The sequence below is a fragment of the Bufo gargarizans genome, chromosome 1 (genome assembly GCF_014858855.1).
Source record: "Bufo gargarizans isolate SCDJY-AF-19 chromosome 1, ASM1485885v1, whole genome shotgun sequence".
Taxonomy (NCBI): domain Eukaryota; kingdom Metazoa; phylum Chordata; class Amphibia; order Anura; family Bufonidae; genus Bufo; species Bufo gargarizans.
Window position 1 is genome coordinate 371,793,315 of NC_058080.1, and position 14,261 is coordinate 371,807,575.

A 14,261-nucleotide genomic window follows, 5' to 3' on the forward strand; every position below is an offset into this window, starting at 1 on the left:
GCGAGTATTAGTCTGCCAACTGTGAATGAGCACTGTCCAAGGTGCTGGAAAGCAGCAGCTGTGGTGACGTTCAGCGAAGCCGCCAGCAGGAGGCGCTCTTACGTTCCGGCTGCTGGAATCGCTGCTGTTCAGCTTTTCACTCACACCCCAGTTTCCAGCTGAGAGCTCTGCCTGTGTGACTGATCCAGCCTACCGAGGGGCTGGAGATGGCCAGACTGACGGAGAGAGAGGCGAGGAGGCAGCAGCAGCAGCATCCCCCGCAGCAGCAGCAGCCCCGAGCCTGCCCCATGAGCGGCCCCGAGCCCCCTGCTCAGCAGTCAGACAGCATGAAGGACCTGGACGCCATCAAATTGTTTGTGGGGCAAATCCCTCGCAACCTGGAGGAGAAGGACTTGAAGCCTCTCTTCGAGCAATTCGGCAAGATCTATGAGCTCACAGTGCTGAAGGACCGGTACACGGGCATGCACAAAGGTGAGCACTGGCTTCCCCCTCACACACCTGCTGCCCCTCATATCCAGGGGTATTCATTCATACCGTGTTATATCTCCAGGGGTATTCATACCGTGTTATATCTCCAGGGGTATTCATACCGTGTTATATCTCCAGGGGTATTCATACCGTGTTATATCTCCAGGGGTATTCATACCGTGTTATATCTCCAGGGGTATTCATACCGTGTTATATATCCAGGGGTATTCATACCGTGTTATATATCCAGGGGTATTCATACCGTGTTATATATCCAGGGGTATTCATACCGTGTTATATATCCAGGGGTATTCATACCGTGTTATATATCCAGGGGTATTCATACCGTGTTATATATCCAGGGGTATTCATACCGTGTTATATATCCAGGGGTATTCATACCGTGTTATATATCCAGGGGTATTCATACCGTGTTATATATCCAGGGGTATTCATACCGTGTTATATATCCAGGGGTATTCATACCGTGTTATATATCCAGGGGTATTCATACCGTGTTATATATCCAGGGGTATTCATACCGTGTTATATATCCAGGGGTATTCATACCGTGTTATATATCCAGGGGTATTCATACCGTGTTATATATCCAGGGGTATTCATACCGTGTTATATATCCAGGGGTATTCATACCGTGTTATATATCCAGGGGTATTCATACATGTTATATCTACAGGGGTATTCATACCATGTTATATATCCAGGGGCTTTCATACCATGTTCTATATCCAGGGGTATTCATACATTGTTATATATACAGGGGCATTTATATCATGTTATATATCCAGGGGCTTTCATACCGTGTTATATATCCAGTGGGATTCATACAATGTTATATATACAGGGGCTTTCATACCGTGTTATATATCCAGGGGTATTCATACATTGTTATATATACAGGGGCATTTATATCATGTTATATATCCAGGGGCTTTCATACCGTGTTATATATCCAGGGGGCTTCATACAATGTTATATATACAGGGGCTTTCATACCGTGTTATATATCCAGGGGTATTCATACATTGTTATATGTGCAGGGGTATTCATACATGTTATAGCTACAGGGGTATTCATACATGTTATATCTACAGGGGTATTCATACATGTTATATCTACAGGGGTATTCATACATTGTTATATATGCAGGGGATACATTTTATATATCCAGGGGCATTCATACCATGTTATATATCCAGGGGCATTCATACCATGTTATATATCCAGGGGTATTCATGCCATGTTATATATCCAGGGGTATTCATGCCATGTTATATATCCAGGGGTATTCATGCCATGTTACATATCCAGGGGTATTCATACCATGTTATATATCCAGGGGTATTCATACCGTGTTATATATTCAGGGGCATTCATACAATGATATATATCAAGGGGTAGTCATACAATGTTATATATCCAGGGGTATTCATACATGTTATATATCCAGGGGCATTCATACCATGTTATATATTCAGGGGCATTCATACCGTGTTATATATCCAGGGGCATTCATACCATGTTATATATTCAGGGGCATTCATACCATGTTATATATTCAGGGGCATTCATACAATGATATATATCCAGGGATATTCATACAATGTTATACATCCAGGGGCATTTATACCATGTGATACATCCAGGGCTATTCTCATTACATTATGCCGCCGCAGGGGCATTCTCCCCCTCTATCCTGGTGAATTATTTGTAATTAGCTGCCTATCATACTTCGCTTTATATATTTCCACCACTCTTGCTCAAATTGTGCATCCTTCTATTCATTGACCATTCAGAATGGTAAAAAGGTGAGTATTTATTTGGAAGCCAGCATTATTGTACAGTGTCAATCATACATCCCTCCTCATCATCCACTGAGCACCTCACTTAAATTGTCAGATGTTGATTTTTCTGTCATTTACTCCTACAGGGGGCGTATATTGTGCAATGCTATCCACCCATGCATGATGAGTTTATAATCTGCTGCATCCCCACTCTTCTTTTTGTGTACGAATCAAGTCAGCAGGATCAACCCTATATGACTTAGACCACATATCAGTAGGATCAACTCTATAGAAAAAAGCAGGTTGCCTAGCAGGGTTAATCCTACTGATTAAAATGATACCTGTCCTGTGAATATCAGCAGCGTTACTTCTTTATGCAAATTACGGAGTCAATTAATCGAGGGCGGGGCATAGCCCTTCAGTGGGCGTCATCTTTCTAGTGCTACCCACGCCTTTCAGTGCATTGAAGTCTTTATTTGCATAAATAATAAAAGTCTTATTTCTAGGAAATGCCACAACTGATTTTCACAAGGCAGTTGTTATTTAGTCAGCTGGATCAACCCTTCAAGGTAGCGTGCTTTGTGTAATGGGGTTGATCCTGCTGGCATGTGCTCTTTAACTGTACTCAGCACTCTAACTCTTTCATTTAATTATTTGCAATTTTCAAGCTCATCTGCGTTGATCAGTTAGTTCCTTTTTTTCAGTCGTACCACCCTTCTTTATCCACATACTGTATCTATAGGATCATATATGGACAGGCCCACTTCACCATCTAAACCAGAAGTCTCAAACTCAGATTTATGGGCCGCACATAGAAATAATTATTGTAAATAGAATACCTCTTACATCCAGTGATGTCTCCTCAGATGTAGATGTTCTCCTCTTTCATCTTCCCCATTCGGACCAGATCGCCTTGATGACTTCTTTCAGCCGCATATCCTCTCTGTTAGTTTGGCTCACAGACAGGTTTCTCACTTTTACATGATCCTCCCCTTTCTGGTACCCCAACATTGTCATCTTGCTGCTACCCCCAATATGTGACTGCTGTGCTCCCCAATGGCCACAAATATTATACTGCAGAAATAACAGTACCATACAGATAATCCTCCTCATTGTATCCCCAATATTGATAATGCTCCCCAAGAATGCCCCCATTAGTAGTAATTATGCCACCATGGTGCCCCCAGTAGAAATAAGGCCCCCCTATAGTGCCTCCAGCAGTAATGAGGCCCTTATATAAGGCTTCCCTATAGAGCCCACAGTAGTAATAAAAGCCTCCTATAGTGTCCCCAGTAGCTGTCATGCCCTTATAGTGTCCCCAATATTTATGTGCCCCACAGTAGCTCTAGTGGTTATAATGCCCCCTGTAGTAGCCTCAGTATTTACACAATGACCTCCTGAAGTGCCCCATGTAGTTATAATGCCCCCTCTTGCAGTGCACCACATAGTAATAATACCTCCTGAAGTACCCCATGTAGTTATAATGCCCCCTCTTGCAGTGCACCACATAGTAATAATACCCCCTGCAGTGCCCCTGTAGTTATAATGTCCTCCTGCAGTTATAACCCATCTGTAGTGTCCTCTGTATTATAATGCCCCTAGTAGTGCCCCCAGTAATTTAACACACCCCTTGTAGTGCTCCAGTCTGTATTATTTCCCCCAGTAGTGCTCCTGTAGTATACTGCCCCCTTGTACTGTCCCCTTTATTATAATGCCACCTGTAGTGATCTGTCCTGTATTAATATCCCCTTTGTAGTGTCTCCTGCATTATAATGCCCTCTGTAGCTATCTGCAATGTATTAATGTCCCCTTGGTAGTGTCCCTTGCATTAAATAGTCCCCTATAGCGATCTGCTTTCTATTAATGCCCCCTTTGTAGTGTCTCCTGCATTATAATGTCCCCTTTAGTGATCTGGCCTGTACTAATGCCCCTCTTGTGATGCCCCCTATATTATATTGCCCTCCTGTACTGCTTTGGCCTACATTAATGGCCGCCTTGTAGTGCGCCTTGTATTATAATGCCCCCTGTAGTCTTCTGGCCTTTATTAATGCCCTCCTTGTTGTACCCCCTGTGTTATAATGCCCCGTCGTGCTCTGATCTATAGTAATGCCCCCTTGTATTGCACCCTGTATTATAACGGCCTCCTGTAGCGCTGTGGCCTATATTAATGCCCCCCTTGTAGTGCACTCTGAATTATAATGCCCCCTGTAGTGATCTGCTCTGTAATAATGCCCCCCTTATAGTGCCCCCTGCATTATAATGTCCCTCTGTTCGCTGCGTTGTGATGAGTTGCAATGACATCACAGCGACCTGCTGGCGGCGGCAAAATGACATGATCACAAACACCTGCGTTAGGACACAGGTATCACGGTGCTTGAGACCTGGTGCAGGAAGTCACAATGTCGTTGTGACCTCCTGCACGGTTTTTACTGCTCTAATGGCCTGTGGCCTTTGAGGATGAACAGTAGGGACCGTAGTCATAGACTCCAGTGGCCTGCCGCAAAATGACCGGGTTTCCCGGCTGCAGAAAAGTGCTGCATGCTGCCCACACCTTTATTGACATGCCAGTATGAGCAGCAGCTTAGCTTTCGTTATATGGATGTGCATTAGGGTCCATTCACACGTCCGTATATGTTTTGCGGATCCGCAAAACACGGACACCGGCAATGTGCGTTCTGCATTTTGCGGACCGCACATCGCCGGCACTCTTATAGAAAATGCCTTTTCTTGTCCGCAATTGCGGACAAGAATAGGACATGTTCTATTTTTTTGCGGAACGGAAGTGCGGATCCGCAAATGTGGGTGCGGACAGCACATTCCAGCCCCATTGAAAATTAATGGGTCTGCACCTGTTACGCAAAATTGCGTAACGGATGCGGTCCATTTTGCGGACGTGTGAATGGACCATTGCTGGACATCCTCACTCTTCTATTAAGGCCTCCTGCAGACGAATGTTATTTTTTTCCATTTACGATCCCTTTTTTGCCGTCCGTATAAGGAACCATTCATTTCAATGGGTCTGCAAAAAAACTGAATGTACTCCGTATGCATTCCATTTCCGTATTTCAGTTTTTCCATTCAAAGATAGAACATGTCCTATTATTGCCCGCAAATCCTGTTCCGAGGCTCCATTTAAGTCAATGGGGCTGTAAAAAAACCGGAAAGGATACTGAATGCATCCGTACGTCTTCCGTATCCGTTTAGTTTTTGCGGAACCATCTATTGAAAATGTTATGCCCAGCCCAATTTTTCTATGTAATTACTGTATGCTGTATATGCCATGCTTCCGTTTCCATTTGCGATCTGCAAAAAACGGAAACCAAACATGGAAACACTACTGAAACTGAAAACGGAAAACGGATACGTTTGAAACGGACCGCAAAACACTGAAAAAGCCATAAGGTCATGTGCAGGCGGCCTAAAGTTGTTACCCATTTGTTTGTCACAGTTTTGGGGGTCATTTATTAAGACCAGCCTTTTAGATCTGGTCTTAATAACCCCTATATCTAGCGCCGGCCTCTACATAACCTCGCCACATCCAGCGCCAGTCTAAATGTAAGGCAGCTTCCTTGCCTTCCATTTAGACCATTTTCTACGCCTAAAACAGGGGTAGAAAGTGATGAATGAGACGGGCCTGCGGCCTATCCTCTTCCCCGCCCATGCCACGTTCACTTCTTAGACTTGGCTGAATAACCTTTGCTGTGCAATCTGCGCCTGAAATACGCCTAATATAGGCATACTTCTGGATAATAAATGACCCCCTTTATCTTCATGCAATAGATGGCTGAGATGTTCATTTCTGTCATTTTGATTATGCATTCCTATTGCGTTTTATGCTCTATTATTCACTAATTACTGTATCATTGCATGTGAAATACATATTCATGTCAAAGGGAAAGGGCTTTGCTTCTTCTGTTATCCCCTTTAATATATTATTCATTTAATCTATTTACCTCTATAGTAGCACCACAGAAACCGCATCTAAATGAAGAGATTTTAATATCCTTCACAGTCCGTACGGACTACGCTGTAATGACCTAAGGAATAGTTTACACATTTTTACTTTGCAACCCATGCTCTGGGCTCAGGCTACTTGAAGGCCTAGGAGCAGCGCCATTTTTCTTTTTTGGTAGGCTATGCGTGGTATTGTTTCTGAGTCCGATTCAAGTGAGCAGGGCTGTACGGCAATAGTAGACAAGAGTAGCACTGTCTAATGGTGATCTCATATGTAGCAGCCTTGGCGCAACTGAAAACGGCAGACAGATGTGCATTTTACCCGCAGATCGGCGCAGTTTTCATATTGATTGTTAATGGTTGCATGGTTTTGCAGTAAAGCCAAGTGGTCGTGTTTTTTGGTCATACTTTAGCTTCATGTGAACTCCCTCTGAGGATATTCATGACATATATTGAATTTCAGAATTCTGGGAGCTGTACATCATCTTTCACCTATTACAGATGATATACCCTGAGCAGCCATAACATTAACCCTTTTTGCTGCCAGGGGATTCTGGACAATTTGCGCATCTGGTAACCAGGCCAATTTTTGCAGTGTTGGCATGTACAAACAAAACCTAAAATTACAAAATAATTTTGACTAATCATTTTGACAATGTGCTGGGTGTCTACTTTCAGAAAATATATGGGTATGGGGGATACCCATATATTTTCTGAAAGTAGACACCCAGCACATTGTCAAAATGTCTTTTATTTACTTATTTATTTTATGAAAAGTTGATAAAGTGTGACCAAGCAGAAAGCTATATACAGCACACCTCCTAAAAATAAAAGTTCCCTCATACCTCTCAGGCCTAAATTTACATGTAGATATCGTCTGGTGAATCTGGTTTTAAGCTGTGAATTTTAAAAAAAAGTAACAACCTATAAAATACAGGTATTACACACTTTGAAAAGTAAGTGCACCCCCAAAACCTACAGTATATATTTTGTGAATGCAGACAACCTGATGATTTCAGTTGCCTTGATGGACTGATGACAACCAAGTCCACCTTCATGTAACTTTGTGCTGAACAGGAATTAAAAAAATGCATCAAAATGTAAAAATAATATATTGACGTGTGCAAAGCTCCTATTCAGACCTCAGTGTTTCTAAGACCCCCAGTCAGACCTCAGATCAGGCCCCCATGTTAATCAGAACTCAGATCAGAGACAAAAAAAACTAAATCAACTCACCTCTCCTGCTCCAGACGCTGCTGCTCCTCCTGAGATCCAGCTTCCTGCCGTGCTGTGACCCAACATCTCATAGCTTTAGATAACAGAGCGCGCCAATGTCCTTACCCTGTACACAGGTCACAGCACAGCGTGAGGCCGAGGAAGTCCAGAGTGGTAAGTACAGAGCCCACATAGGGAGCATTGGATTCACCGCTCCCCGATCCTGCTGTACTAATGAGCACTTCCATAATGGAAGAGCTCATTGGTGTTTACCCCATAAGAAAAGCGGCTGAATACATTATTATTATTTTTTTAAGTATGTTAATTGAAAACTATTATTTATGGAGACAGTGATTGAAAATGTCATTTTTGACTGATTAAAATCTTGTCCATCTGTCAGGAATATATATGACTTTTCTCTTCTGATCATTGTCGCTATTACTGCAATGTGTAATGTATATGTGACATTCTGAAAGGAAATAGATGAAGGAATTGGGATTAGTAACATGCACAGAAGTCCATGTTACCCTCCCCCTACAATTAGACAAGGAGAGTAAGATCTGTGTCTCTCCTCTCCTCCTGCAACTTGTCACCAAGTCCTCCACTAGCTCTTCTCTCCTTCTACATGCTGGCTGAGATCACAGCAGCCTGCTTTAACTCCTTCAGGACTGAGCGATTTTTCTTTTTCATTTTTTACTCCCAGCCTTCCCAAAGCGATAATTTTTTTATTTTAACATCCACATAGCTGTATGAGGGCTTGTTTTTGCAGGACAAGTTGTACTTTATAGTAGTGGCAACATATACAGTTGCATGCAATGTAGTGAAAAGTGTGGGGGGGGGGGAATCCAAATGGGGTGGAATTATAAAAAGATGTCACGAACCAGTGGGTGTGAAGCCACGTGTCCTACCTCCTCTAAGGCAGCTGGTCCAGGCAGACCAGGAGGTACCTGAGAAAGGTACCAGAGGTACAGGCGTTGTCAGCAGGCTGAATCGTTACCAGGAGCAGCAGTGCAGGACCGTAGGATGAGGCACAGGTGAAGTCAGACATTCAATAGGTCAGGGCAGGTGGCACAGGTCACGCAATCCAGGTCGGCAACAGGAGTGTCAAGGCAAGCAGGCAGAGATCAAACAGGTAGCAGAGTCCAGGAACACAAGTATGAGTCAGGACCACAAGCAGATATCAGGAACCTTAGCAGGAAACAAGGACCTTGACACTGAGGCATCTGGGAAGGAGGCTAAGCCACTTATATATGTGCAGGAGGGCTAGGATTGGTCAGAGAGGTCACATGACCTAACCCATAAAGCCGAGGAAGTGACGTGCGCCGGCCCTTAAGGAAGTGCTGCAGGAAACAAGCAGCGAGCATGCTGTGGCCAGGGCTGAGAGGAAACTGTGGAGCGGATCCTAGAACAACAGTACCTACACAGACAGAGCCCAGGACTGCAGCAGTAGATGGAAAGCACTGGCCGCAGATCACCGCTGAACATGGCGCCCGGGACTGCAGCGGTAAGCAGGGCAGCCGCTGTTACAAAAGACACAATTCTGCCACAGTTTCATTGGTGTTTTTACAGTGCTTCCTATGCAGTAAAACTGACCTGTTACTTTCATTTTCTGGGTCAGTACGATTAAAATTATATGACACATATGTATATTTTTTTTCTTGCGTTTTAATACAAAAAAATACAATTAAAATTTTTGGGGAAATTTATTTTTTTCTTTGTATCGCCATATTCTGTGTATGGAGCTATTTGAGGACTCATTTTTGCTAGGTAATCTGTACATTTCATTTTGGGGTGTGCATGATTTTTTTTATCACTTTTTATTAAAAAAAATTGTGGGAAGTAAAGCGACTGAAAAACAGGGATTCGGGATTTTCTGTTTTGTCATTTGGGGTAAACATTTTTATATTTTAATAGTATGGGTGTTTTTGCACGAGGCGATACCTATGATGCTTATTTTTTTAATTGTTTATGTATTTTTATTTTTATTTTAGGGAAGGGGGTTGAAGGGAGTGTTATATTTTTTTAATTTTATTTATTTATTTATTTTCATCATAGATTGCTTCTCTCGAAGACTCCAATGCATTATCACTGGAGTCAATGAGAATTGTACTGTGTTCCTATGGAGCAGCCTCGGATCATTCAGGAGGACAGAGACTGCTGCACACACCATCCGGCTCCCCCGATCCTCGTTAGGGGGAGCCGATGCACGGCCAGGACAGCGCAGTCCTGGGTTTTAACCTCACAGATGTTGTGGTCGCATTTGACCGCGGTATTCAAGGGGTTAAATGTGTGTGATTGACGTTATCGCCAGTCACATTCTTTAGTGCTGGGTGCCTTCTGTTTAAAACAGCGGGCACCCCGCGGCAATTGCGCCTGCTGCACTCTCGAGCGGGCGCCATCTTTAAATGTCTGACTGCCGATGTAGTACCTACCAAACTGGCACAAGAAAGGACAACCTGTGACAGCTTCATTCACACTGCAAAACTTGTTCTGGAATTTTTTGAGGAATATAAAAGAGTTCACGGTGTTGACATGGCTTCCAAATTCCCCAGATTTCATTCTGATCTGTGGGATGTGCTGGAAAAAAAGTCACATCCATGGAGGTCCCACCTTGCAAGGTAAAGGGTTTCTGTCACCAGACTTAGGCTGGGTTCACACCTGAGCGTTTTACAGCGCGTTCCTACGCGCTGTAAAACGCTCAACAAGGAGAAACCAATGATTCCCTATGGGAATGGTTCACACTTGGGCGTTTTACAGCGCGTAAAACGCCCGACGCTCCAAAAAGTACATGAGCGACTTTTGGGGCGTTTGTGGCCATAGGACACTGTAGTGAATCACACAAACGCGCGTCAAACGCGCGTTTACTATTACAAAAACGCGCATAAAAATGCGCGTCAAAAACGCGCGTAAAACGCGCGTTTGCGCAACGCTCAAGTGTGAACCCAGCCTTAACCCTATTAAACTGGCTGACATTAGCTATGTGCTTATGTCAGCAGACCCTAACTCTCCTATTCTTATGCTTATGGATGCGCCTCTTACGGCACAATTTTAACTTTGATGATATGCAAATTTGCCTCTATGAGGGGGGGGGGGGAATTGCTCCTGCTCCTAGAGGCTCCGTTCTCCCACCTCAAGTCATGCCCTGCCGTCCTTGATTGACAGGGCCAGGTAGCGATCGTGTCCTCCTGCTGGCCCTGGATGCTGGATAAATCTCGTGCCTGCTTAGTGCCATTTACCCAGCACACAGGGCCAGCAGGAGGAGATGTCAAGGACGGCAGGGCGTGACATGATGTAGGAGAACAGAGCCTCTAGGAGCTACAACTCCCCCCCCCCCCCCCCCTTCCTGCTCCTAGAGGCTAATTTGCATATCATCAAAGTTAAAATTGTGCAGTAAGGGTCCATTTACACGTTCGGATCCGCAAAACATGGACACCGGCAATGTGCGTTCCGCATTTTGCGAACCACACATCGCCGGCACTTAATAGAAAATGCCTAATCTTGTCCTCAATTGCAGACAAGAATAGGACATGTTAAAAAAGATTCGGGAACGGAAATGCAGACCCGGAAGTGGGGGTCTGCATTTCCGGATCCTGGCCGCACAATGTGTGGCCCCATATAAATGAATGTGTCCGCAATTCTGTTCCGCAAAATGGGGGGGCATCCATAAGAATAGGAGAGTTAGGGTCTGCTGACATTGGCACATAGCTAATGTAAGCCAGTTTAATAGGGTTTATTCTGGTGACAGAAAACCTTTAAACGGGTTATCCTGGAAAGGCCGCTTTCAAACGTGCCTATTTGCGTATATAGTCCGGATTTAATGTACCAGAATCCGCTGGCAATGTTAATGAATGGAGCTATTCACATAGACAATTTATTTTCGTCAGTATTTGAAATCCGCAGCATGTAGGAGTTTTGTGCAGATTTGTTTCCAAATACGCACATTACAGTCTGTGCAGTGCATAAATAATGAAGGAAGAAATACGCATGTAAATCCTGATGGAATCCTGAAGGAATCCTGATGACAATACTGATGTTATATCATTAGGATCCTGAGCCAGAATACTGACGGATTTCAATACACTCATAATTATCATATCAGCGGGGGTCCTGGCACCGCTGCCGAGCAGCTGTTTCAGGGAGAGCTGTGGTGTGCGTTGCAGGGGATGGAATGGGGCTGAGCTACTGTACAACTAAGCCACATGACTGATGTACAGTGACATCACTGGCCTAGGAAGAGGGTGCAGCGCTCAAGTCCTCTTCTATCAGCTCGTCGGTGGGGGTCCCAAGTGTTGTACCCTGCAGATCTAATACTGATACCTATCCTGAGGATAAGTCATAAATATATTTTCCTGGATAACCCTAAATGATTTAAAAAATTAGAGACATATCAAAAGTTTTGATTGGTGAGGGTCTGAGACTGAGTGAGGCGCTCACATAGCATACTCTTTTTCCTTGCTGCAGGAGACTGATTTGAGAGGGGCCCATATTGCAGTGAGGAGAGAGAGAGCTCTGAGTGCTGCTCTGTCCTTGTTCTAGTGATGGGGGTGGGGGTCTCAGCGCCTAGACTGCCACCGATAAAAACTTTTGACATACCAAACATTTTCTGAAAGTACAGTATCACGGTTAAAAGCTATGTATACCTTTTGGGGGCAATTTTTAAAAATTATTGCATTGTACTTATTTTGAGCTAAAAATCACCTTTTCAGTTGGTCTTTATTAATAATATGGAATCCTTTGTTGTGTACAGAGCTGGCATGCTCTACTAGCTGCCTGTGGATTTTCTGTCTTTTCCGTCATCTGGGGAGCAGACGGACTCCTTATCTCTGCTGTTTGACATTATAAACACTCATTATAGCTCAGTTCTTATCTTACTCATAAGAATGTGACTTAATGGGAACCTGTCACCTGGATTTTGTGTATAGAGCTGATGACATGGGTTGCTAGATCGCCGCTAGCACATCCGCAATATCCAGTCCCCATAGCTCTGTGTGCTTTTTTTTAATAGATATGTAAATTAACCTTAGATGAGTCCTGTCTCCTCCATGCATGAGAGATGAGTCCGTCGTATAGAAGAAACCGCAGCACTCTCCTGTCTTCAATTCAGTGGAATTTATTTCACCAGCAAAAAAAATGCGACGTTTCGACCGTAAAGGTCTTTCTCAAGCAACAGAAAGACCTTAAAGACAGGAGAGTGCTGCGGTTTCTTCTATACGACGCATCCAAGGGGGAACTTCTGACTGGCTCCCAACACGGCTGGCACCACTACAAGATAAGACTTACATTTTTCGTTGTGCTGCTATACACATTTTTTCCTATGAGAGATGAGTCCAGCGTTCTCTGACTCTAAGCCCAGCCACGTGCTGCGCGAGCTAGCGCATGCACAGTTCGTTCCCTGAGGCTGATGCCAGCACAGGGAAGGAACACTATGCTGACACTGTGCATGCGCTAGCTTGCTCATCACGAGATTGCGGTGCTCTTGCTTTGTGACGTCGGGGAGCAAGGAGGAGATTCAGAGGATGCGGGGCGGTGCTGGGCTCCTTCGCAGTGGGTGTGGCTGGGCTCCAGAAATGTTAGTAGCCTCATTTGCATATATATAAAATCGTTTTTGTGACACAATAAAAGCACACAGAGCTATGGGGACTGGGTATTGCGGATGTGCTAGCGGCGATCTAGTAGCCCATGTCCTCAGCTCTATACCTGAAATCCAGATAACAAGTTCGCTTTAAATAAGTGTTTATGACCTCTTAGCAAATTAGAGATAAGGGTTATTAGATGATTGGCACAAAGTGAAAGTATCAGTCGCACAGCTAGAAAAACTGTTAACCCTTTGTGACAGAATGGCTCAACATTTTTAATAAAGGCCAATTGAAAATATGATTTTTAGCCAAAAATGAGTAAAACGCAATCATAAAAAAATTACTTTGAAAGGTGTACATAGCCTTTAAAGTATTTGCTGCTAATGTCTTTGTGGCAGATACCACAGGACACCCATGTTTTGTTCTCCTGAACTTAAAGGGATTCTGTCATTAGATTTAACCCCTCTAACCTAAACATATGCTCATGTCCAGACTAATAAGAAGAATCCTAAGCTGGCATTATTAAACCTCACTGTGGCTCTATTTGCCCAAAAAACAGTTTTTTATAACCTGTCAATCACTTACTTAAGGTGCCCAAGGGGAGGTCCTTTAATACAGGGTGCCCGGCCGCACCCCTCGCCGTCCGGTGCCCAGCGCCGCCTTCTACAGCTCAGCGCCACGTCCGCAATCCTCCCCGTCCCTCTGCAAGATCCCGCGTCTGCGCACAAGGCTCAGCCTGATGCGCCCATGCGGACTCCTGGCAGCGGCTTTGTTGAGCGAAGTGCGCATGCACCGGCCTGATGCGCACTTCGCTCAACCCTGATATGACCTGCAGATTGGCTGAGCCTAGTGCGCAGGCATGGGATCTGGCAGAGGGACAGGGAGGATTGCGAAGGCGGCGCTAAGCTGTAGAAGGCGGCGCTGAAGACAGGGAAGGGGGGCGCTGGGCACCGGACGGCGAGGGGTGCGGACGGTGAGGGGTGCTGCCGGGCACCCTGTATTAACGGATTTCCATTTGGGCACCTTAAGTAAGTGATTGATAGGTTATAAAAACCATTTTTGGGGGCAAATAGAGCCACAGTGAGGTTTAATAAGGCAAGCTTAGGATTCTTCTTATTAGTCCGGACATGAGCATATGTTTAGGTTAGAGGGGTTAAATCTGATGACAGAATCCCTTTAATAATAGGCAGGTGGTATCAATGTTATGGCTGATGGGTGAACAGTCTTCATTTCAGCTCCTCTT

At 44.4% G+C, this 14,261-nt stretch overlaps 1 protein-coding gene across 23 annotated transcripts in view; it reads left to right on the forward strand.

Annotated features, from left to right (window-relative positions):
• Positions 1 to 206: 206 nt before the first annotated feature.
• CELF5 (CUGBP Elav-like family member 5) overlaps positions 207 to 14,261 on the forward strand; it is a 118,244-nt gene continuing 104,189 nt past the window's right edge. For all 23 annotated transcript variants that reach the window (XM_044284711.1, XM_044284792.1, XM_044284656.1 and 20 more), the window contains exon 1: positions 207 to 471. In XM_044284711.1, coding sequence (XP_044140646.1) covers positions 207 to 471 — 265 coding nt within the window. The remainder of the gene's footprint in view (positions 472 to 14,261) is intronic.